This window comes from Plectropomus leopardus, chromosome 11, assembly GCF_008729295.1.
Source record: "Plectropomus leopardus isolate mb chromosome 11, YSFRI_Pleo_2.0, whole genome shotgun sequence".
In the NCBI taxonomy this organism is placed as follows: domain Eukaryota; kingdom Metazoa; phylum Chordata; class Actinopteri; order Perciformes; family Serranidae; genus Plectropomus; species Plectropomus leopardus.
Window position 1 is genome coordinate 18,866,026 of NC_056473.1, and position 23,962 is coordinate 18,889,987.

The 23,962-nt window shown below is 40.3% G+C and overlaps 2 protein-coding genes across 2 annotated transcripts in view; both read left to right on the plus strand.

The window, feature by feature from the left end:
- slc45a3 (solute carrier family 45 member 3) overlaps nt 1-11,820 on the plus strand; it is a 42,217-nt gene extending 30,397 nt beyond the window's left edge. Inside the window, exons 3-6 of the mRNA XM_042496776.1 lie at nt 2,255-2,445; nt 2,586-3,249; nt 7,392-7,657; nt 7,742-11,820. Of these exons, the coding sequence (XP_042352710.1) occupies nt 2,255-2,445; nt 2,586-3,249; nt 7,392-7,657; nt 7,742-8,185 (1,565 nt within the window). The 3' untranslated portion in view covers nt 8,186-11,820. The remainder of the gene's footprint in view (nt 1-2,254; nt 2,446-2,585; nt 3,250-7,391; nt 7,658-7,741) is intronic.
- Nucleotides 11,821-13,061: 1,241 nt separating this feature from the next.
- On the plus strand, nt 13,062-21,585 carry LOC121950699 (fibroblast growth factor 6-like). Its single transcript, XM_042496777.1, has 3 exons — nt 13,062-13,667; nt 14,250-14,353; nt 17,789-21,585. Exons 1-3 carry the CDS (start codon nt 13,322-13,324, stop codon nt 17,963-17,965), a joined length of 627 nt encoding a protein of 208 aa, XP_042352711.1. The 5' UTR covers nt 13,062-13,321; the 3' UTR covers nt 17,966-21,585.
- The last annotated feature ends 2,377 nt before the right edge of the window (nt 21,586-23,962 follow it).

Sequence of the window (23,962 nt, forward strand, 5' to 3'; positions counted from 1 at the left end):
GTGTGTGTGTGTGTGTGTGTGTGTGTGTGTGTGTGTGTGAGATGTATATAATATTGCAGGGAGCAGCCACTGAGTGGAAAGACAGTGTGTGAGACAGTAAGTCTTACAGCTGTAGATGGTGAGGATTGTTATGATGAGCCTCCACAGCTGCAGCTAGAAGAAATGTGGTGGAGGTGCTGACTTCCTGGCCGCAATCCACTTGTCTGTCTCAAATTGCCTGCCTGTTTCTTTGTCTGTGCTCTTCTAATTCCCTGCTCACCTATTCGGTCTTTCTGCTTCTTGAAGGGTTTTAGAGTACTCCTCAAACACCAGAAACACAAATGTTGTTCAGTGTAGAGTGGAGTTTTTCCACTCCTAGTGACGCAGTCGAGCTGTGTTTTTGATGAGGAGGCCCTTCTCTTGTGCGTATCTTTTGTTTTACGAGCACAAGGGAAGACATGAATTAACAGTGTAGTTGTACACAAAATGCCTTTTGATGAGAAATATTACCCTGGATACAAAGAAAATCGTGCTTGTCTATAATGAAAACACCACAGGGTACCTTTTAAATGTCAAACTCTATCCCCAAGATTGGGTCGTTTTTGATATTGCATGTGTGTCATGAACATCTCGTGTACCATGGTGTGTTCTAATTAGTCAGACCCGACTGTGTGTGGAGGATGAGCTGAGGGTGGGTTACCTTCAGGCGGGAGGCCATCTGTAGGAACCGTCATCAGCAATCGGCGATGATCGCAGAGGGGCACGTGCAATTCACCCCCTGGTGGGGCAGCAGCGAGGAGGACTCATAAAGACTGGTAAAAGCCAGGCTGGAAAAAAAAACCCAAAACAAACGCCAGTCAAACATAGACATAAAAGCTGTTGTAAGCCACTGAAGCTGAACAGAGATTTGATAGACACCTGTGTTTTTGGACTGGGATTTTGTGAAAATCTACTTGGAAAGTATGAGTGGAAATGTAATGTGTGATTTGATTATGTGGTTTTTTTTTTTGTTTTTTTAAGTGTGATCGTGTTTGAGAAGACAAATACCTTTTATCTCTAATGCTGTTTGTTTCAAATATTTGTAAATTAATTATATGCACACATAATCGGTCTCATTCATGAAATGTTAGTAAATCTGTGAGTAGATTTTCACATAAAGAACGTTGGTACTAAAAACCTACACTGGATTCATGAACGCCACAAGAAACTTCCAATCAATTGTAAATTGACAGCGTGCTCCTACTCAGAAATTAGCCTACATCCCCGCCCATGAATAGCCATATAAGAAGGTGAAAATTACCATGGATAGGTGCATCCTATTGACCTGCGGACATACCGCAAAGAAAGAAAGAGAGAGCGAGAAAGAGAAACTTTTCCGTTGCTGAGATTGAACTTATTTTGGGTGAAGTATTAAATATCATTATAAATAGGTAAAAATATTTTATTTTCTTTTGTCAGTAGTGGTGTGACAGGGACAAGTAAATCAAAGTCATTGAAGGAGGAAGCGGATGCTGTTAACTCTGTGTCCTCTGTTGGAAGAACTATGCAAGAAGTTAAATGAAAGTGGTTCGATATGAAATTTGATGCAAAAATATCAAACATACCAAAAAAAATCAAAATCGCATAAGTACACACAAAAAAACCCACAACCACTACAGGAGAAGGCTCTTTCCAGTCACAGCTGTGTGCTGCAGACAAGTGCATTACTTGCATCATTGGAGAAACCTCTCTGTCAGGGATTATTCCTGACTGAGACAGTGACACGCCTCCACTGGAGCAGTCAACAATAAACTCAGATCACATGTATTAAGTCAATTTACATAACCCATTTACATTATTAAGACCTTATCTGAAGCTTAAATCTGCTAATTGCCAACAAATTTAGCTAGATGTGTTTATATATATATATTTCTAATCTTGTCATGTTTAAGTTATGTGTTTCAAAGGCATCTGCATATTGTTAAGATAACAGAGCAAAACACAATTTAAAACTGTAATTTCTAATAATGACAAGTGATATTTATCTGCATTCCTTATTCACACAACCACTATGAGCAGTCAGAAGGAGGTGTAGATTTTGTTACGAAAGATCGCAGCTACTAACATGATGATGAATGCTGAAAAAATTTGCTCACGTTTCAAGAATGAAACGTAATGTCTGTTTCTATCTACTTTGTCCACATCCTCTGTGTCTTTGCTGTTTGTCTTCTACATATTCAATGCTTTGTTAGTGCTGTCTCTGACATCATCGGTGTATCCATGGCTCTGTCCACAGGTATTGGTCCAGTCCTCGGCCTCCTTTTTATCCCTCTGATTGGCTCAGCCAGTGACCACTGCAACAGCAGTTACGGCAGACGACGGCCTTTTATCTGGTTGCTCTCTTTAGGAGTTCTTCTAGCACTGTTCATCATTCCCCACGCTGACGTACTGGCTGCACGCCTTGCCTGGGGTGGGCGCACCCTCCAGGTACGATACCTGTTCACTGTTCGTGATTGTTATTTGTCTTGTATTTTTTTACATGTAAATTTCACCAGAATTATAAACTTGTGTTCTACCATGATTATGATTCAAATCTAACTTTATTTAATGTCCTTCATTTGCTATAGGTGGGCTTTCTAATCCTTGGGGTGGGACTCCTTGACTTCTGTGGACAAGTGTGCTTCACACCATTGGAGGCTCTTTTGTCAGACCTTTATCGAGACGAGGAAGACTGTGGCCAAGCCTTTGCCATGTTTTCCTTTATGGTCAGTTTGGGAGGCTGTGTGGGCTATTTGTTACCAGCACTGGACTGGAGTCGAGGCCTGCTTTCTGTTTACCTGGGAGGCCAGGCCGAGTGCCTCTTCTCCCTTCTCATCCTCATCTTCATCTCCAGCGTGCTCATCACCATGAAGGTGTCTGAGGAGCCCTCGTGTGCCAATGGTGGCTTGCCGGGGTCTGGATCTTTACTGGAGTCAGGGACCAGTGCAATGGAGGCCGGTCGATGCGGCGTGCCGCGCTCATGCTGCTACCTGCTGAAGTGCAAGCTGAGGCTTTTGAAGTCTGGACCCTTGTTGTGCCTGCTGAGAACTTGCTGGTCCATGACCCCCGCCATCTACAGGAGCTACTGCCATGTCCCGCGGGTGATGAGGCAGCTGTGTGTGGCTCAGCTCTGCAGCTGGATGGCTGTCATGTCTTTCATGCTTTTCTACACAGACTTTGTGGGAGAAGGCCTGTACGGGGGCGTGCCAAGTGCATTACCAGGAAGTGTGTCCAAGCAAAGATACGATGAAGGTCAGAAATCCTCTTTTTTTCAGTATATTAATGTGTCATCTGAGCTCATTTCTATTAAACAATATCTTTGTAAATGTGTAAGTAGGTTATTAGGGAATACACACCGGGTTTTATGAGATGGGGCCTTTAATAATCTCATCTTGTTGGTTTTTGTTGCAACACTGTTTACAGTATCACCAAGAAAAAGACATTATTACTGATAACATAGAAAATTGCATTGCACTAGTGAGACTCAAGAAATGACATGCCAACCTGTAGGCCAGTGTAAAAGAATTCTCTTTAAGTCTCCAATCTAATCTCGGACTCACCCATGTTTGTTTACATGGCATAACAGAAGTGCAAATTTGAATGTTCAGTTTGGGCCAAGAGCTGCAATGCTACGCAGTGTTATGGTTGGATGCTTGTTTGCCACTGCAACACAGTATCATTATGGTCCACTCGGGAGTGGCTGCTGAATCAAGGGTGCCGCTCGGTAAAATTTGGTATACCAGCCCGGAACCATTGTTTGGATTAATATTAAAAGATGGGTAAGTAGCCTACTTGCTGTCTTCCTGTGTTTGCACTTTTTAAACAAAATACAAACTTTTTATCTTGCGATATTTGATTGAAATGACAAAAAATATAGCAAACCCCAAGTGGCCTTATGTTAATTTGCCAGAAGGTGTCATCATGACAAAACGCCGGCTGCATAAAATCAAACTGGTATAAGCTTGTGCACTGGATCAAAAGGGAAAAAACTGGAAATCAACTCTAGTCATCGTGGCTTTACCTCCACCACCTGCCCACATAAACAGGCTTAGGGTCCATCTTGGCTGCGCTGTATCCTTGGTAACAGCTGGGCAGGATGCACTCGCATTCCTCGGGCACAGGTGGAGGACAGAGACAGAGCCTGTGTTCCTGCATGCCTACATGCCTTCCTGCTGCATTCATTTTGGCTCCTGTCAAGGTATAGGACATACACAGCAAGGAACAGCCGTTAACATAGACTCTGACGCAAGACTTATCATGAAAAGGTGAACAAGTAACAAATCCTTTGGGTAAGTATGCTTAAGCCAATGTCAAGTCAATCCAAGGAATTTTAGGTATTACTTCCCACCCCCTGCTCTGAAATGGTAAACAAATACACAGTCTTTATCCTTCCCTGATCCTGCTCTGTAAATCAGTTGTCACTAATCCTGTTAGACAGTTGTATGGCTATATTTCATAGTTATTCAAATTCTTAGCTGTATAGTTCTACCTAAATATAACCTTTAGATAGACCTGGTCACATATGTTGTGTGTGGTGTAGGAGGGAGAATTGTTCCTTGGGACATGTTATCAGACAGTGTTTGAGAAGGCACAGACAAGAGGAAAAATGATGCTGAGGTAAACACATGTGAGGCAGACCATCTTGTTGAGAAGTCGCAGATGTATTAAGAGAGTGGGCCACGTCTGAGTCAAGTGTTTAAAGTCTCTTTTTGTTTACTGTTTAGCCAGACTTCCTATCTTACACCTTATGTCTCTCTTTCTTTTGTTTTTTTCCCCCATTATCTCTCATTACTTAACTATCTACTCTTCAGCTTCCTTTCTCATCGTATCAAACCTTTACCACTCCTCTCTTCTTGTTTTCTCATCTTTAATACTTGTCCTCAACCTCTTCTTTCTCTCACCATTCTCCCTTTTTCATTTGACATTTTCATCTATCCATCCACATTCTTTTCTCCTCCCTCTTTCTCCACTTCTATCTCCCTCCCTTCTTTGTTTACTTTTTACTTTTCCTCTGTCTCTCCTCCCTGTGCTTGCTGGACCAAGAGGAATGTCACACTCACAAAGAATTAATGTCAAGGAATCGGCACACAAAGAACATGTTCATTCAAGTCAGGTAGACGGCCAAAACACACAAATCTGAGGTCTGTCTGAGCTGCGTTTGTTTAATCTGAATCATGGTGGATGTTATTAAACCATATCATTCAGCCTACAGATGTTCCACTGCATCAATCTGCTTTGTCAGTAGTTGCATTGACTTTTTTACTTCATCGTTTTAACAGTAACTGCTGTTGTTTTTGTGATCATCTTTCCTATTGGGAAGGTTTGTAATACAAAGTACTAATCCGTCCAGCTTATACTACAGAAACAGCCATTTTCCCATACTGCAGCAGTTCTCCTGTGCACAGATTCAGTAGCATTCTGGACCGATCCCATATCTCGGAGGGCTTGAATTTCAGTCCTCATTAGCTTCTGTAGTGTTTATAAAGTGGGCTCGGCAGCTTTGCTTTCCAGGAGTAATACGATCCACACACTCCTTTCACATAAGTGATTCTCTGCTCTGCTGCTGAACTTCTGAACCACACTGTTCACAGAGAGCAGGCTAAGAGATCAGGCTGATAGCAGACAGAAATAAATAACAGCCCAGACATGACGTCACTCCAGCTTTCATAGATAAGTACTAAAATAAAAAACTTCATTTAAGAGGTGAAGTAAAAATGTGGTCAAGGATAAGATATGGACATGGTTTTTGAATTTTTTTTTTTTATTTTTAAAACCAATTATAATAATAAATATAATAATAATGTAAAAACACTGAATTTGGTTTTATTTATATTTTTTGGAATGTTACCTTTTGCATTGTTAATGTTGGTCTTTAAGAATAATGTAGATAAAAAAAATTTTTTATATTAATCATACATTTTCACCCACTAAAATATCATTCAGTATAACAATTATATTTATCATAATATTTTCTGTAATGCAAACTTTCAGCAATCAAAACTTCTGCAATATAGTTATTTAAACTAGCAGAAATAATTTAAATAAATATATTTTTAAATAAATAATTTAAAAATAAATTTATATCACTAAAAATACCAGATATATGTTCTTTTATTTCTGTCTTATATTTCTTAATGTTTATATACCAGAATTGGTAAGAGAGGTTAAAAAAACTTGTTGCATTTGTGTGTTTTTGAAGTTCCATATTCATTAATCAGTCTTAATGTCAAAAAAAGTTTTATCTTGTTTTTATCGTTTGACTATATGACTTAATTTCATTAGTTCGAATGACAAACCAATTCGATTAAATAACTGTCATATAAAATTACACTGATGGAAACACTTAAAACATGTAAGTCAGCGAGCCATATTCAAGGAGCACTATTATTATTATACCACTATTAGGATCACTTTTCCCACAGCAAACAAAATCCCATAGTTGACTAAAACGTTTTAAAATGTTGTCATTACTGGAGGCTGATGCATTCTGTGGTTCTGCAAAAGATGGAAAACTAATTTTTCATTTTTGCATCTAGTTCAAAGGCCAAGTTCAAAGGGAGAACACAAATGCGTGTATGACTGTACTATACTGGAAAACTACAAGGATTTTGTTTATTTCTTTATAAATAGCAGTTGCATGGCCACACATTGCTTTTTCGAGTGGAGATAGTTTTTTTTTATCAGATGCAGTACATGATACATCACAAAGTAAAACCTGTCACTGATAAATGTTCATTTAGACGGTAACTAGCAATACTTTATTTTCCCATGCAGCAGGCAACATAAATGAATCTATTTTGCTTAACCTAACTCTGCAACTCTTTCTCTGTTGTTTGAACTCAATATTCTACCTCAGTCAGGTAGTCAAAACTCATCCAAATTCTTGTTGTCTGGCTGGCAGACTGGGCCTCACTTGGGCCAAGGGGCATATTGCCTCACTAAACAAGGACCAGCCTGTGTGTGCCACCCTTTCAGGCTTTTCAAGGATGCATCTAAGATTAATGCTGTCAGTGATGGTCCAACTCAGTCATCCATAACAGTGTGTCCGTGCCGCAGAGCTCTGTGAATGTCTCCCCAACCAGATCTGTGTCTGTGTGTTTAAGGGGTTGAGCAAACATTAGGGTTTGTAGCTCACCCAAATAGTCGTTAATGCATCACAGTTTGAAGTTACCTGAAAGTTGGATGTCACGCATGCTGTGCATCTTTCACTAGATGTGGCTATAGAAGGAAATGATTAGAGGTAATGCAGATGTCAAATAGCTCCTGTGCTGACAACAAAATAGGACAATGTTTTGTAACAAGACCATCATAACTACAACTTGGTCTCACAAAGAGAGAATCTATGAGTTTCATGGGCTCAGCTGGTAACAAAATTTCAATTTTACTTCTTTCAGGTATCCGTATGGGCAGTCTGGGCCTGTTCCTGCAGTGTGCTACCTCAACATTCTTCTCCCTGGTCATGAGTCGTTTGGTTCGCCATTTTGGCTCACGATGGGTCTACTTGAGCAGTATGGTGAGCTTTACAGTCTCTGCTGTGGTCATCTGCCTGTCCAAAAGTGTGGTCTTGGTCACTGTAATGGCGTCCCTCACTGGCTATGCGTACGCCACACTGCAGACTCTGCCCTACACACTCACCTGCCACTACCACAAGGAGAAAGAGGTAAGAGAGATCTAAGAACTTTATACACAAGGATAGACAAATTTTCATGATAGATAAGTTGACTCTTTTCTTGTCTTGTTTCAGGTCTATATGCCAAAAAGGAAAACCAAAAGCGTGCATAAAAATGGTATTACAACCAAGCGAGACTCTGTATATTCGACTCCTGCAGAAGAGGAGGACGGAGTTAACCATAAAACAGGGACTCCTTATGGGCATGCCTTCTTCAGCCAGGACAGTTACGAGTACTACCCCAGTCCACACAGCCAGAACGGCTCATCCCACAGCCCCAGTGGTACCGAACTAGAGGAGGCCGAATCAGGGTATGAGAAACGTGGTGTGGGTTTGGACTTTGCCATTTTAGACAGCACCTTCCTCCTCTCTCAGGTTTTCCCCACCCTCTTCATGGGCATGATTGTTCAGTTCGCACAGTCCGTCACTGCCTATATTGCCTGCTCTGCCATCTTCGGTGCCGTTGCCATCTACTTGGCCAGTCAAATTATCTTTGACCAAAAGGACCTCAAAAGCTGAGTCTTGGAAGCAAAAGATGCAGGAGTGATGGAATCATGAATAACCAGTCAATCATTAAGGTTCCTTGGGTGGAACTCAACAATGCACTACTGTTTCCAGAATGCCTTGCTCTAGTTCGTTTGTTAGGTTTTATGAAAGCTCTGTGTTGGGGAAGTGTAGCAGGTTATGAGAGAAAATGGCTAACAAAAGAAAATGTTACAAGAAACATGTTATCTGCCAGTAATGTGGAGCTTTTATGTTAGAGCAGGTATCTTTACCTGCCACCTGATGAGTCAGCACCAACCTTGTGTCCAGGTTAAGTGTGGTACGTCTGTACTGATTGCAGCTGAATTCTATAGAAATCCCTCTAAAAACTTTTAGTTGTGACATCTTTTATGTCCATCAACTTTTTCCTCAGGTACCACAAACAGATTTACTGTAGAACTCATCAACCTCAGATACATACCTTCTAATCTTTTTGTTTTTTAAAATGGTTTAATCCTGAGCTATCCACAATTTTTAAAAGCACCACCTGATTTGTTCTAAAACAACAGTTTAAACATAGTGTTGGCTTATACAGACTCTTGTTTTTCTTCACAATGGCAGAATGGATAGATTAATGCATTGTTTCTACCCATTCAGACAATAGAATTACAAGTGGGACCACTGGACTTGTCCATGTAGGATAAAAAAATACTCTTAAAGGGGTACTCCAGTAATTTAGTATTGCAGATCCATAAAGTAGGATACCAATGAGACAGATTTAAAAAAAAAAAAAAAAGAATGGTCAAAATATCTTTGTACTTAAGTCCTTATAATAGGTTAAGCTCCAAAATACTTCATCCTACATTTGCAACTCTATATCATCTTTAAATAGACCTTCCCCATATGTCATTGCTATTATCTTATAACTTATAAACTCTGCGCCCTCAGTTTGTATCGCAATTTCTCTTTAACGCCTTAAGGCCCAAAGACATAACTGACATCAAAGAAATGGCGACAAAGGGGGACTGTTTGGTTGCCTCACGTCGCCTGTGTCTCGGCCAAAAGGTTGCACTGAACACACTACAAAGACTAAAGTCAACAGCCAGCTAGCACATACATTCTGCGCCTGCATGAGAGGAAATGACCCTTCATACCAGCGGGTGGCGGTAGTCTTTATTTGTGTTTTAAAAAGGGAAACCAGAAGACCGACAGGATGGATTTAAGGTGCTAGTTAGTAAGTTAGCACAATAACAACACAATCTGATGTAAAAAAAAAAAAAAAAAAAAAAAAGAACAAAGGATATTTACTTTGTGTCAATGACCAATGACAAACAATTCCGAACCATGTCTGCTAAAGAGCTCAATAGCTTAAAAATAATCTTACCTAATATAACAAGTTTGTTTTTATCTCATGCCCTCTTAACTTTCCACACTTCTGTTTCTTTTAACATCCGCTGAGCCGAACGCCATTTCAACATGCTGAATAGGCCAGAAAAAAAGCCGATAAGGGCCAATTTTGCAGGACATAACGCACAAACTAAGGCAACAGACACTCACTGAGGGCCCAACGCCGACCAACAGCAGACTTTTGGCTTGGTGTATCAGGGCCCTTACTCAAGATAACCTTAATAACATCACTGTATCATCCTGCAAGTTATTTTCTCAGACATGACAAAGCTCCTCCAAAGCCAAAGAGGACATTAAACAACAGTTTTCACAGGCAGAGTAGTGCTCTCCATTCAAGTATACTGACCTTTCTGTGTAAAATTGGTGGAGTACCCTTTCAAAAATTCAGTTGCGCTCTGATGTTGGGCCCCATCTTATGTGCCACCGCCACAAATTTAGTGTCATATATAATTAATGAACAGTTTTACTGTAAATATTTTGTATACAAATTTACTGTATATCCCTATGGGAATTGTTTTATGCAACCTGTATAGGTGAGGTTATCGACTGTGGTGGTTTTAAGAACTAAGCTGTTTACTGGAACTGGAAATACTGCATCAAACATCTTCTGTCAAGATAATCAAGAGCCGTTTATTCTAGTGGACTGCTCGTCTTGTTCACCTATGCTTCTGATCAGGACAGTCATCTCAGGTTAGTATATTGTTTTAGGATCCCATCCTGTTCTTATGCCACTAAAACAACACTTTCCCTGCAGCCTAAACCTTCATGTTTTACTGTAAATGACAATCTAAGACATCCAGATGGGCTTGTCATGTAATGCTGTATGCAAACATTTAGGGGGATATCTGATGGAAGCCCACTTCATATAACCCATTCCTGAAAGACCAAAAAAATGTCATGCAGTAGATGAAAATGTGTGGTTACTGAAAGTAATGCGAGAGGAGGCACTGTACATTGATGGGCTGAAGTCTAAGCTCAGTTAAGGTGTGTGTGTGTGTGTGTGTGTGTGTGTGTGTGTGTGTGTGTGTGTGTGTGTACACATAACATGGAGGACAGAGAGGGCGGAAGCATTAGTAATATTTAAGTGTGAGGCTAATGGAAAGTGGTATGACTCGAGAGTTTTTTCACACCGGTTATAATAAACTATTGACTTGAGCCTGGCCAATATAATACTGTATGTTACGATGTACTGTGGCCTTCAGTTGAGCTTTTGAAATTGACTGGTTGGTGTAAACAACCCTGCATGTTTCGCAACTGGTAAGTGAGTTCATTTGAGCCTTTTGTATCCAGGTTGTCTGATCCTACACGAGGGGTGATGAATTACGTTCTGCAGATACAAATAGTCCCGAAGGATCTTATTGCCTGAGGTGCGCTCAGCGTGAGAGAAGTAAAAACGGCAGAGGATTTGTTTGTCATGTTGACACCACTGCAGAGCAGCTGAATTATCCTTTTCACCCCGAAATGCACAAAAAATATTGTCTAGCAGTAGCCGAAGTGTCAGAAAAAAAGGTTGTTTTACAAGTGCCTGTATATTTTACATTACATTTTTGTACATATGTATTAATTTATTATACTTTTATTACAAAATAGCATGTATTAAACTATTGGCCTTCATAGGTGCAAGGGTGAAGGCTGTCTCTGTGAAAAAGATAAATTATTTGTAAAGACATGGAAACATCATCAAACTATAATTTATTTGATCATTACCCACTTTATATTATAGCTCTGGTAACATCAAAGAGCATAGTAGAGGAGACAATACTGAAAGTTAATCAGGATTCCTCTCTTTGGTCATTATCCATATAAAATGTATCAGCTGAAAACATTATTCCCCTCACACAACTCAAATGCTTTATGATTTTTTTTTCTGGTGCAAACAAGAAACCTAATGATTGTTTCAATATTGCTTTATCTGGGTCTTATATAACCACTTGTTTCTTCTAACAGACATCTGTGGTATTGTTAAACTTAACAGACAACTTTAACTGGGTGGGTGGAGTTGTTTTCGGTCCCTATTGCTCTCAACCAAATGTCCTGTTTAAAAAAAGTGCCAATGGTCCGACTGTGTTAAGGCCAGAAGTGTTCTGATGTGATCAGGTTTTTTAAATGACAATTTTTATCATACAATTTCAGTCATCTGTATTATTGTCATGAATGCATTCAGCCATAAGAAAAAGTTGTACTACATAGTCGTTATACATCCATCAGATTGTGTATAAATATGCAGTTACCAAATAGATTTTATACAAAATAAAAGAGCTGCATTGTTAAATAGATGTTGTCCTTGAGTAATTTTATAAAACTCTTTAATATTACAAAAACGGATGGACTGGTCATTACATCATACAGTATTTAAACTTAAAATATTATAGAAGAGTGCTCTTTTAATTTTGTTTTTAATATTTGAATGAATTTCATTTCCAGTGGGTATTTTGTAGCGTAAAATGTCCAAAAAGATCTCTCTGCAGATTGTTCAACAGACACTGAAGACTAAATGCTTTGCTGAGCGATTAAAATGAACTTGGAAATGGTGCCATCCTTTGGAAATTTCGGGTAACTGATGTGCTCAAAAGAGCCTGCTGGTGCGCAACTGCACTGGACTCACTGACGCATGGGCATGCTGCTGGTGGCATTATCTATTACATGGAAAAGACGATAGGCTTTCATGTCGCAGGGAATGGCATGCTGACAATGTGTGCCATTTCATGACGGGCCTCTCCACTTTGCTCCTCATAGTTCTCATGAATGCACCATGGGAAACGCACGGGTTATGGTATACTATAAAAATATGATACTTTATTAAAATGCCGGTGTGGGTGTCTGTCACCCAACCGCGCTGTAGAGCTGAGGGGGAGTCTTGCTCAAGGACACGTCAGCAGGGCGGATGCTGGCTGACACTGAGGTCTTGAACCGCGGTCTTAGCGGCTGAGGAGCACCCTGCTGGCTCTCTGGTCCAGCTGATGCGTCATTTTATGTCCAGAAAAACACAGATTTACTGCGAAGTAAAAGTTCTTGAGCGGAGCAGCAGAAGAAGTGGGACCACAAGAGCCCTGTCATTGCTCTCCGGTGACAAGTGGGCCTGTTTTTACACCTTCCTTCTAAATAAGGAAGCGGCCTGACAGACATATGACCACCGACCCAATTTGGGAGCAGCCCGAGTGCCCCATCGCGTCCCACGGCCGCTCAACGCCACCAATAAGCTTTCTCTCCTTCCAGTCAAGCAGTGACAGTAGGCTATTCCCCTCAACTCTCCGCAGACTTGGTATTTTTCCTGCTGTCAGCACCCTCTCTACCCTTGTATTGTCCCAGCGGTGAAGTCAGCATGATGTCATCTAGGGATGCGATAGCCCTGGCAAGGTTGAAACAGGGTTTTTGGTGAGTGGTGGAGGATTTATTCCGAACACTTACACCGAGAGGGAGACAGAGAGGGGGGAAGAGAGAGAGAGAGAGAAAGTGTGTGTGTGTGTGTGTGTGTGTGTGTGTGTGTGTGTGTGTGTGTGTCTGAGAGAGAGAGAGGCGCGGAGGAGCTGCAAAACATGGTAATCACCACCACCAACATCACCATCACCATCACCATCACCTCCAGCTCTGCCGCGCACTCTCCCGTCTCCTCTCCTCCTCTGCACCGGGGCTTGCGTTTCATGCCCAAAGCCCTGATCTGCGCTCCAAAAATAACCCTCAGCCAGCATGCCGAAGGAAGCAAAACAAGAAGAGCGGTATTTTTAGGGTCATTAATTTCGACCACGTGGCCCGAAGGTAAACCGGATGGCCGTTGCGCAAAGGCTCCTCGTCAGTATGTCCTGCGAGGCCGGCACGCCGCACTGGACGCTGACCGCGGTGGTTCTCCTGGGCTTTCTGCTGGGGATCGTGTCAGCGTACCCTTTACCGAGCAGCAGGACAAATGCAACTTTACTGGAGAAAAGATGGGAGACCCTGTTCTCCCGCTCTGTACTGGGGATCTCCGGGGAGAAACCGGAGCTGAACTGGGAGAGTGACTATCTGCTGGGCATCAAAAGAGTGCGGAGGCTCTACTGCAACGTGGGCATCGGGTTTCACCTTCAGATCCTCCCCGACGGCAGGATAAACGGTGTACATAATGAAAACCAGTACAGTGAGTTATACCTCCACCAATGTAATGCAATAGACATAAAAAGAGAGGCAGAGTCAATAAGCATGGATCTGTGATGAGCAGGCTAGTGTATCCCCTCTATTAATTTGCATGATCATGTGTCATCCGTCTCTGAGGGAGAATTGAATTTCTTCCAAATACAAATCTATTAAAAATAAGTGTCCATCAGTGCTGAGCACCCCCCGTCCTCTCCCCCTCCTCCCCAAGCTCAACCATGACATGAATGTATGGACGCTTTTAGACACAACTTATTTTTACGCAGCCCTGTGAGGGCGGTCCAGAGACCAATAGCCGTGCACGTCAATGCAATTACTGCAATTATTGCAATAACCAGAATGCGCTTAATTGACACGCGCCTGGGGTGTAAATGTAAGATGGGGTGAAAGATGCAGAACAAAGGCTCGGCATGCTGCGCAGCAATCTGCAAGGTTACACCCATAGACGCAGAGAGAGCACAATGCTACAGTCTCCATGATAAAACACTAAATGAGCCAGGATGATCGGTTGGTATTTCATTTGATTTTTTTTTACACTCTGATATAATAATTCTTTGTCTTGTATCAGGTCTAATAGAGATCTCTACGGTGGAGAGAGGAGTGGTGAGCCTCTATGGGGTGAAGAGTGAGTTGTTTGTCGCAATGAACAGCCGTGGGAGGTTATACGGAACGGTAGGTATGCACAGTATTCCATTTATTATCTAGCAATGTTAGTTAATGGGATCCTGGAAATAGGACAGCTCGATCCGCATTTTTTTCCTTTAGTTTGCCAGTCATATCTTGGGATGCTGCCCTATCTGCCAGCAGGTCGGCTTGCTCATTATGTATTGCGAAATCCCTATATTTTAATTTTATTAGGGATTTATAAAGCTCTATTTAAAGCGAGGCCTGGTGGCCTATGGGTAAATAATGATGAGGTTAACAGATGCAGGGTTCAGTGCACACGCCTGTAATGTGGTCGTGTGTGTGCGCGGAGGAGGGAAAACCCCCTGACGCAATGAAACCTGTCAGCAGAGCTGGAAATCGATTTTAACGGCAAAGCGTTTATTTTGCAGGGCACTGCACATCACACACATACTCGCCCACCTCTCTAGCAGCAGCAGCAGCAGCAGCAGCAGCCTGTACTTCTAACCACTAAAATGTATGAAACACACATTGGGATTTTTTTTTTTATCAGTAAAAAAAAATCTTTTCACAGAGCATCTGTCTCCTAAGAGGTGTTTCCTGGACAGCATTATTCATAGCCTTATTATTGTGTGCTATTCTCACCAAACTGCACTTGTGCTCCACTGAGAAGCATCCAAATCTACAAAACATTCTGCTGTGCATGAATTTGGCACATTAAAGCAGTGGCACCCCCAGAAATTTTCATAGGGGTGCTGAGATGGGACCACTGAAAATTTTGGACTGACACCAAAACCAAAAGTCAAAACTGAATTTTTAGGAATTTGTCTATGCTGACTAAGTATCTAGTTGAAAACCAAGTTGATATGGAGAGTTAGGGAATAGTATACAATACTTTTTATATTTGATCCTGAAATAACTCCTGCATTTAAAACATGGAAATCCCTTTTTCTGATTCTGGGTACAGAACTAGCTTAGTAATAGGGATGGGGCCCAGATTAAGCATTTTGTACAAAATGTAAGAGCAACAGTGAGGACAAACATATTTCTCAGCATTGTTACAGACTTGTTTGGAAAAACCTTCTAAATATGTCATTTCAATAAAAAGAGGCCAGTTTTCAGGGGCCCAATCAAGAGAGGAACTGCACACAGAAACCTTTTAAAAAATTTTGATCAATTAGTGAGGTGCAATAATGGATTTGAGCTATACCTATAAAACATAGTGTTACAAATTCCCAGTAAAGGCAATGGTTTTATTAGCATGTGATTTTTTTGCTGCTGGTTAATGTGTTGGATGTTTTTGTGTATCTTTTCTAAAATATGAAATTTGTTGAATTCAAATGCAGATCGTTTATTGCAAGCATGTTTCAGCTGTACTTTGAGCTTTTTATTCTCATAATACAGACGTCTTTGTAGAATTACAGGAGATAACCTTTAAGGTTGTAATTCGTTTGCTGCTAGAGCAATGACAGCTATTAATAAATGTTCCTGTTGGTGGGGAGGAAACATTGTGTTTAGTGCAGCCCTGCTGACACATTGCTGCTGGTTTGCTCGCTGCGGCCAACATATTTGACAGACACAATGTGAGTCGGTTATCTGGTCATGAGTGATGAAGCGTTAGCTTGTGAGCGGGCTGATGATCTGATAAGAGATTGAATTAGGCCACATGGCCTCTAATGGAGAGTATTGTGCTCTGCTGCTGCACATTGTACAAGCCATGCACTGTCAGCACTGACAGACATATTGTTTTTCATCATGACAGATACTGTATTTAGATAATATCTTATATAAAAGGGCTTTATGTGGAACATTGTGATTAGTGTTACTATTGTACCCAAAACCTCCCCCAGAATTGTTTATTGCAGAATTCAAAGTTCACTGTGATTGCAGTGGTTAATTGTATTGTTTAAATGTGTTATTAAGATTTCAGAGTTTTTATTTTAAAGGGAAAGTTCGACACTTTGAAAAAAAAGATTTATATGCTTTCTCTCCAAGAGCCAGATGAGAAGGAGAAAATTAGCTAAACTTACCATAAAGACTGTGAACAGTAGAAAAGAGCTAGTCTGGCCAGCCCGCTCTCACCAAAATTGACCACATAGGTCAACTGTGCAACCAGCTTATATCAACCCATACTTGCTTTAATTGTAAGGTGATGCCCTGTAGTGACTCTAGTAATTATTACATGGGCAGAGGAGGAAGTGACGTGACGCATAAAAAGCAATAGTCTGCATAATATTGTTTAAATATCGCAGAAGTCCCTGGAGCACCGGTGGGAGGCGTGCTGGATAAGTCAAACATACACAGGACTTTCACCCAGGAGACCAGTGTTTGTGTCCCAAAGTTTAACATGCTACGTTAGTTACGTAAGGGATCTATCTAGAAGCAATTATTAACACCAAACCATTATGGCTTCCCAAACCTGACCACTCAGGAGCGCAACTACAACCATTTAATGTAAGGGCATGTTCAAAACTGCTACCATATGGGGCACCCAATAGCTCAGTGGGTAGAGTGGTTCCCCATGTACAAAGGCAATGTCCTTGCCGGTGTGGCCAGGGGTTTTCATCCCCACTCTCTCCCACTTTCACGCTTTCATCCTGCCCTGTCAAAGGCAAGAAGCCAAAAAAATAATCTTTTAAAAAAATGCTACTGTTAGAACGGTAATATATATGTTGTTTTAGGGCCAGTCATAGAGGTAGTTGTGGAGGTCAGTGGAACCTATTTGGATATTTAGATATGTGAGAGCATTGAGTCAGACCCTGTCTCTGGCTCTCCAATGGATCTTTCAACACCTTTTAAGGTCACTAATTAACACATTATATCTAGTTGTTTGATCTGTACAATACCGATGTGACAAAACGACAAATTGTGGTCTTAACACGGACTTACTTGCAGGACTAATTATTGAACAAACAAGATATACTGTAATGTGTTAAGTGATCTTTAGAGGTGCTGGTAGGCAGATTTTGTTTCCTTTGAACACAGCAGGCTAGCTGTTTCCAGACTTTATTCTAAGCTATAGCTAACTGTCTTCTGGAAAGTGGAAAGAAAGTGAATGAGCACAATTCTGAAACCTATTCTTTTAAGTTTAACATTTCAGTTTAATTTTGGTTCAGCTGTTTCCATGATTTGAACATCACTTGATAGAAATTCATTGTGTGCCATGAATATCAGCATGATTGGCTCACTATTGTTAAATTAAGTTAAATTAATACCCTTTTACAGGAGCAAATTCAATACACCAGATATTTAAGAGCTATTGGTGCTGCTGGGAGATTACGCAATGATAACTCTACATTACATACAAAATGTAACAATTGTTCCCATTGCTGTGTGTAATCTAAATTTAGCTTTATATTTTTGGTCCATTACACAGAGTCTTTTTAAAGAGCTATTTAATGTTCTGCCATCATACTGTAGCTTCAAACTTTCAATTTCTTGTGCAGTTCATTAAAATGCACACTGTCTCGTTGTCCTCTCCAGACAGTCTTCCATGACGAGTGCAAGTTCAAGGAGAGCATGCTTCCGAACAACTACAACGCCTATGAGTCTGTGGTTTACAGAGGCTCCTACATAGCACTCAGCAAGCATGGCCGCGTGAAGAGGGGCAACAAGGCCACCACTGCCATGACTGTAACGCACTTCCTACCCCGAATATGATGATCAAAAACTGGCAATAACAAACTTATTTGCACATGTGGATTATTTCCCAGGTAACATAAATACCGTATACGTACGTACAAACACAAAAGACAAAATGGACTGTAAAACAAAGAAATACCACTATATCTGATAGTATTTATTCAAACTTTATATGTATATTTGGGTAGCTTCCTTTGTATTAGAAATTATGGAAATGCCATTCTTTGCTGCTTTTATGATTTTCATCATTTTGTGATATGAAGGGGATGGAGAGGCGTCATTTATCCCCTCAGTTTATATGGGTGCTTGCTGAAATTGTTTGACTCCTTGCCCTGTCAGTGGATGACAGTTCATCCTTTTGGAAATGAAATGGATACGTTATTACCTCAAAGCACCATACCTTGAGAAGAAAAGGAAGAAGAAAAAGAAAAATGTGTGCATGAAATTTTTACAGAGAAGAATGCCTGTCTACTGAAAATTTTTTCGTTCGTTGTCATCCATCAAGGACTTAAGCATTTCCCTTCCTCTATGTTCGATTGTCTCTGTCACTGTCAGGGCAACTTAGAGCACTTGCAATGGCGGTGGTTTTTCTTGCTTTGTCATGAGGTGGCGGTGCCTTGAATTCCTTCTTGCGGCCCCCTTACCCTTGCATGCGAGAAACGTGGTGCTCAAGTCAGAAATAGGAATGAAACGCAAGTCATCACTCCCTCTGACACCACCGGGGGGCTTTAGCCCAATTCCTAGAGGGCCAAAGGTTTCTCCACTTTATTTTCTTTCCATAATTAGATCAATTAAGTAATTGAGACTCTATGCTGCACAGGACCCAGTGGAGCCTCTTGTTAATATGGAAAGCTAGATTTAGAGTCAGTATTCACACCCCCCACCCCCCATCATGTCCAAGGGAGCTTTGACAATCCCAGGTTGTACTTTCACAAATTTTGTAGCCACATCATCGGGCCAGATTGAGTGTGTGAATGTGCGTGTGTATGTGTGGGCATGCATTTATTTCAAGAATGTATGTGGAATTGTTCGGTTTGAGAGCTGCTCATTTGGATGGTGGGTTTTATTCTCATTGTGGGAGGTCAAGGGGGCATCTCTGCATCCGAATAGACCTGACACTTTGAAGCAACATCTCCTCAATTTTCGTATATTTCCATCCAGTTCAAATTGAGTTGGTGAAATCTGTTGCATCTGGTTTGTAGTCTTGCTATTTTGCTAATTTATTTGATTTGTTTTTGAAAATGTTGACTTTATAGCAAAAATACCGAGGCTGTGAACATACATGCTTGCAATTATTTTTTTTTAAATGCTGTAATCTCAAGATCAAGAGTTTAATATTTTGTTATTTTGAGATAACAAAGTTCATAAAACAGATTTTTTTCCCTCATGATTAACTCTTATGCAGTCTTGATACATCATCCTTTTGTTTTCTCGAGAATTAATATAAATTAAAGATATACTTTGCAGGAATTGTTAATTACTGTTTGTAAACAACATCGCGAGCGAAAGTGAGAGGCAACCCCAAATCCCTCTTGTTGTGGAATAAGTGTTGTCGGATTTGCATTACGCCTCACTTTATTTGTTTTTTTGGGCACTGTGTCTGAAATTTTCATAGCTTCCGTTTAGATGTGTGCTGCTTTTGTTTTTTATAATGTCCTGACCTCAGCTGTGCACTGTGGTGTTACATACCTAGGAATGTCCCAAATAGTTGAAAATACGAAAATACAAGCAAAGGCCAAAGTCTCTGCACATAAATACAAAACCACACCCTCTTATTGTGTCATACGTAATGATTGCGAGGGATTACTTTTGTATAAATCTAGACATAGTTGTTGGTGGGTTTTTTTAGGAAACTCTGGCATACTATATCTTTAACCCATTATCACCAGAAAACAAACTTTGTTATCTTGAGAAAACGTAATAATAAAAATTATAAAAAAATTAATTGCAAGCACAGCCGTTCTTGGCTTCTGTATAAAAGTGACAATGGGAGCTGTTTGACGTTCACAAGTTTGATGATATTTGGCACTTAAAGTAATGTGTTTATGGAGAAATGAATGAAGTTACAGTAGATGTCCTTGAGTTGTCAATCTACTGTAATGATGGTCTGCTGCATTCATTTGAAAAAGTGTAGATACACGAGTTTGGTTTAGAGAGAACTGGAACTACTTCAGAGTTCATGATTCTGGGATATGTGAACAATACTTCAGGTTATTCATTCTGTCTGACGTTTAGAGGATGTTTATTGCGCTTATTAATGCCAGATTTTTAAGATATGTATGCATTATTCAGATTGATCGCTGACTCACAGTATGGCTTCTTGTGAAAAAAAGAAATACAAGCAATGCTGGAAAAAGCAGTGAACCAAAGGGTTACATTAGCAATGTTCATTCAGGCTTTATGTATGCAGCATACCATACTTGAATTCAACAACTGCTCGTGCTCCTCTTTCAGATATTGTAGTTTTCCATTGTGGAGATGAGGGGTGGAGGGGGCCAAGGACAAAGAGCATGCAAAGTTGAAGATAGCAATGATGTACAGAGGACTTATGTTGGACTCTACATGTCGCATTGGTTGTTTGTTTAACTTGGCGAGGATGTGAATAATGTGGGGTAAAATACCTGAGCATCAGTCTAGTGGGCCCCTCGTTTGTTGATGTCAGACTGGACGGTGAGCGCAGGGCCCTGGGATTCTTGTCCCATTCATCTGAGCCATTTTTGTACCAAGGTCAAGGATACGGGCTCTCTGTCCTTTGCACTTGTGTTTTCTGGTCCATCTCAACGACTTTTGTTGTTTTACTGAGCTCTGCACCTGTTAGGCTATTTCTTGATCAAGTCATAAATGCTTGTCTTGTAATGTGCAATGAAGATTTGAATGATTCAGCACATTTCTCTTACTCCTGAGCCTATTTAATGTTGAAGTGAGGTGTGATTAAGCTCGATTTTTTTTTTTATGATTTATGATTATATTTTGGTACTTGACCTGCAATATTCTGTAAGTAGCAAACCGCCAGTCAGGCTAGTTTGGTGAAATATGATGAAAGAAAAGTAGCAAGTTATAGATATATGTTATCATATTTTACCTCATGCCCTTTCTAACATTACTGTAACGCAGTGACAAAATGTCTGTGAGCAATGGTTTACGTGCCCTTTAAGCTCCAGCTTATGTCTAGTAGCAGAGGCGATGTGCAGTAACTGGTCAGAGTGTGTTTGTGAGCATGTGTGTGTTTGTGTCCAACTGAGCGCGCTCCTGTCATGTTCTGTTTCTGCCAAAGCGACAGTAGAGATGGTATCAGATCAATTTACCTTGAGTCAGGAATAACAGGGCATTGTCTGACTGTGCAAGCTCATGTACCGTGCTCTCCTCACAGGAGAGGATGAAGACGGGAGGGCTGGGAAAAGGCAACACAGAGGCTACTTAGGGATTTTTTTCAAAAGAAAGCACTGACTGTGATTTGAGCTGGTAGTTATGTAGCAAAAGGATGCTAAAAAGAATCAAATGCTTCCAAGAAAGGGACACTTGAGTTAAACGAGCTGTCTGGTGGACTTAATACTGTGATCCAAGAGAGCAACTTGACACTCCCAGGATGTCACATTTTATGTTTTTGAATATTGTCTCTGTTAATTATTGTGTTTGGAAAGGGGACTGTGCAAGCTCATGTACCGTGCTCTCCTCACAGGAGAGGATGAAGACGGGAGGGCTGGGAAAAGGCAACACAGAGGCTACTTAGGGATTTTTTTCAAAAGAAAGCGCAAAGTACATTTTTCCAAAACACAATAAAACAATGATTTCTTTTTGAAGCCAAAATTACATTATAAACCTCACATTTTACAGTGGAGTAAAATGTAATGGGTATATGCTGTTGAATTATTTTATGGTTGTGACACTGGGAGGATGTAGGCGACTACAAGTTCAAGTAATTTACTGTTTTATTTTACAGAAACATTTGATACAGTGTGTGATCAGAAAATGATCATTTGTAGCTTTTTTTATGGATTGGTTTTATGGAAGTTAGGATTTGGTTGGAGAAATATTTTGGCAAGTTTGCCAAAATATACAAAAGCTGCATTTTAAAGGTTTTATTCAATGGAGTGCAATTTACTGAGCGGGGATGCTGTTTTTCCTTGCTACGTTTTCATCAAAAAAAAAGCTGACATGCAAGATCAGTACTTGTTTCTGATGACAATATTGTGTTTATTACTGTATTTGTCATTTCTAATTTCTCATGGTATGTTTCAGAGGACACTGTCAGCACAACCTGCAGAGAGTTGAAGGGGTATTGTAAAGTTACAATGGCTGCTCAAGTAGTAAAAAAGGACACCTGATAAGTTGTTTACTCCAAAAGCAACTCAGCTCAGTGTCAGATTTTCAAAGCTTGAGAAATATCACTCTGTTACAAGTCCTACAGCTTTTGCATGATGTTGTTTTTTGAGGCAGAAAAGGTTGTACGGTACAGCAGTAACTGAGAGAGAAAGTAGTCAAGGTCATATCACATTTCAGCATTAACCCTTACTTCCTTAATTCTGCATTATGCACATAGAGTTCTGAATGGACTACGTATCTGTTCAACCCTTTGATTAAAAATCCAGTGTCTGGATTTTGCCATTGTGCTCATCATACCTGTTCAGCTGGTTTTAATGTGTTGGTTCACAGGGAACTGGAGGTCTGTTGGAGGATCTGGGATCAGATTTGTGTATGTGTGTGTATGTGTGTGTGTGTGTGTGTGTGTGTGTGTGTGTGTGTGTGTGTGTGTGTGTGTGTGTGTGTGTGTGTGTGAGTGTCCGTCTGTCTGTGTGCGTCTGTGTGTGTGTGCGCGCATGTGTGTGTCCCTGTGTGCCAGCAGCCTTTGTGTTTTCTCTCTCAGTTTTCTATTCCTGCACTGAGGGGAGAGTGCTTCCTCTGAGTCCCCCTCCTCTTTTTTAACATATACCTCACCTTCTGCCTTAGTTCCGATTATTGAAATGATTGTAAATTAGTTTGAAACAACAGACTTCTCCAATCATTTGTTTCTGAAAAAAAAATATGATGATGAGTAAGTAAAATACTATATTACAAATGGTTTTCCTTTTATTTTTGTACGTATGTGCTGTGCACAGCAGTCAACTGTATTCCTGAGATGATAATAAAAGACGTTTTGTAAAAGCTGTTGTGATTGAATGCTTTAAAGTCGCGTGTTTGCTTTGTCATGCTTTGTCACTGACCCTTGAACACAGATTGTTATAGGAACTGGGGGAAGAAACTGAGTGCTGGTGATAATGTTAAACCAGGAGTCAAAGTCATGTTCAATGAATTACCATGAGTCAGTATGTGGCGCCCTCTGCTGGCAAAGAATGGTAACACGTACGAGGGCGGCTGAGAAAATACATGTAGATGAAATAGAACTGAACTAGATCTTTGTGCAAATTGCAGTAAGGCTTTATTTAACATTTTATTCTCAATTAAATATCTTGTAATTTCCTAGTAAATTGGGCATAACTATGATATTTGGCTTAAATAAAGAAGAGTTTAATTGGTCCACTTCCAATTAATTAATTTGGATAAAATGCTTAATAAGCATCATGTACAGAATCTTTTAGTCAGTGCATAGTCAGCCAGCTGAATGAATGAAAATGTCAAACTGGTCTGCAAGCAAGCATACAAGTCAAACTATATGAAGAATATATAAATATTTGGGTTAAAGTGGAGTTCTTTCAAGAAATTATTGTGTAAAATAAACAACTGCTTTTTCGACTCAACACAATGAAATAAATATCACTCAGACTTCCCTCTCTATTTTACCCATTATTAGTATATTATTATTATTAGCTGTAGTGCAATACGACATACCTCAGCAGCTGTCTGTGAAACTTAGAACTATATCAAATCAGTATTTCTGCAAAGATTATTGGCAAATCTGTAGCAAACTTTAAGGTAACTTACAACAAACACATGCTGAAAGTATCTCTTCTGACTTGTTGCATGCTTTTTTAACCGACAAATACCAACTTCTGCCCTCCACTAGGACATTTAGAGTCT

Excerpts from the sequence above, each read along its gene's own strand:
- LOC121950699 (XM_042496777.1), top strand. The coding sequence starts at position 13,322 with ATGGCCGTTGCGCAAAGGCTCCTCGTCAGTATGTCCTGCGAGGCCGGC. Across the intron at positions 13,668-14,249 it reads ACATAATGAAAACCAGTACA|GTCTAATAGAGATCTCTACG; the intron begins GTGAGTTATACC and ends GTCTTGTATCAG. Across the intron at positions 14,354-17,788 it reads GTGGGAGGTTATACGGAACG|ACAGTCTTCCATGACGAGTG; the intron begins GTAGGTATGCAC and ends TGTCCTCTCCAG.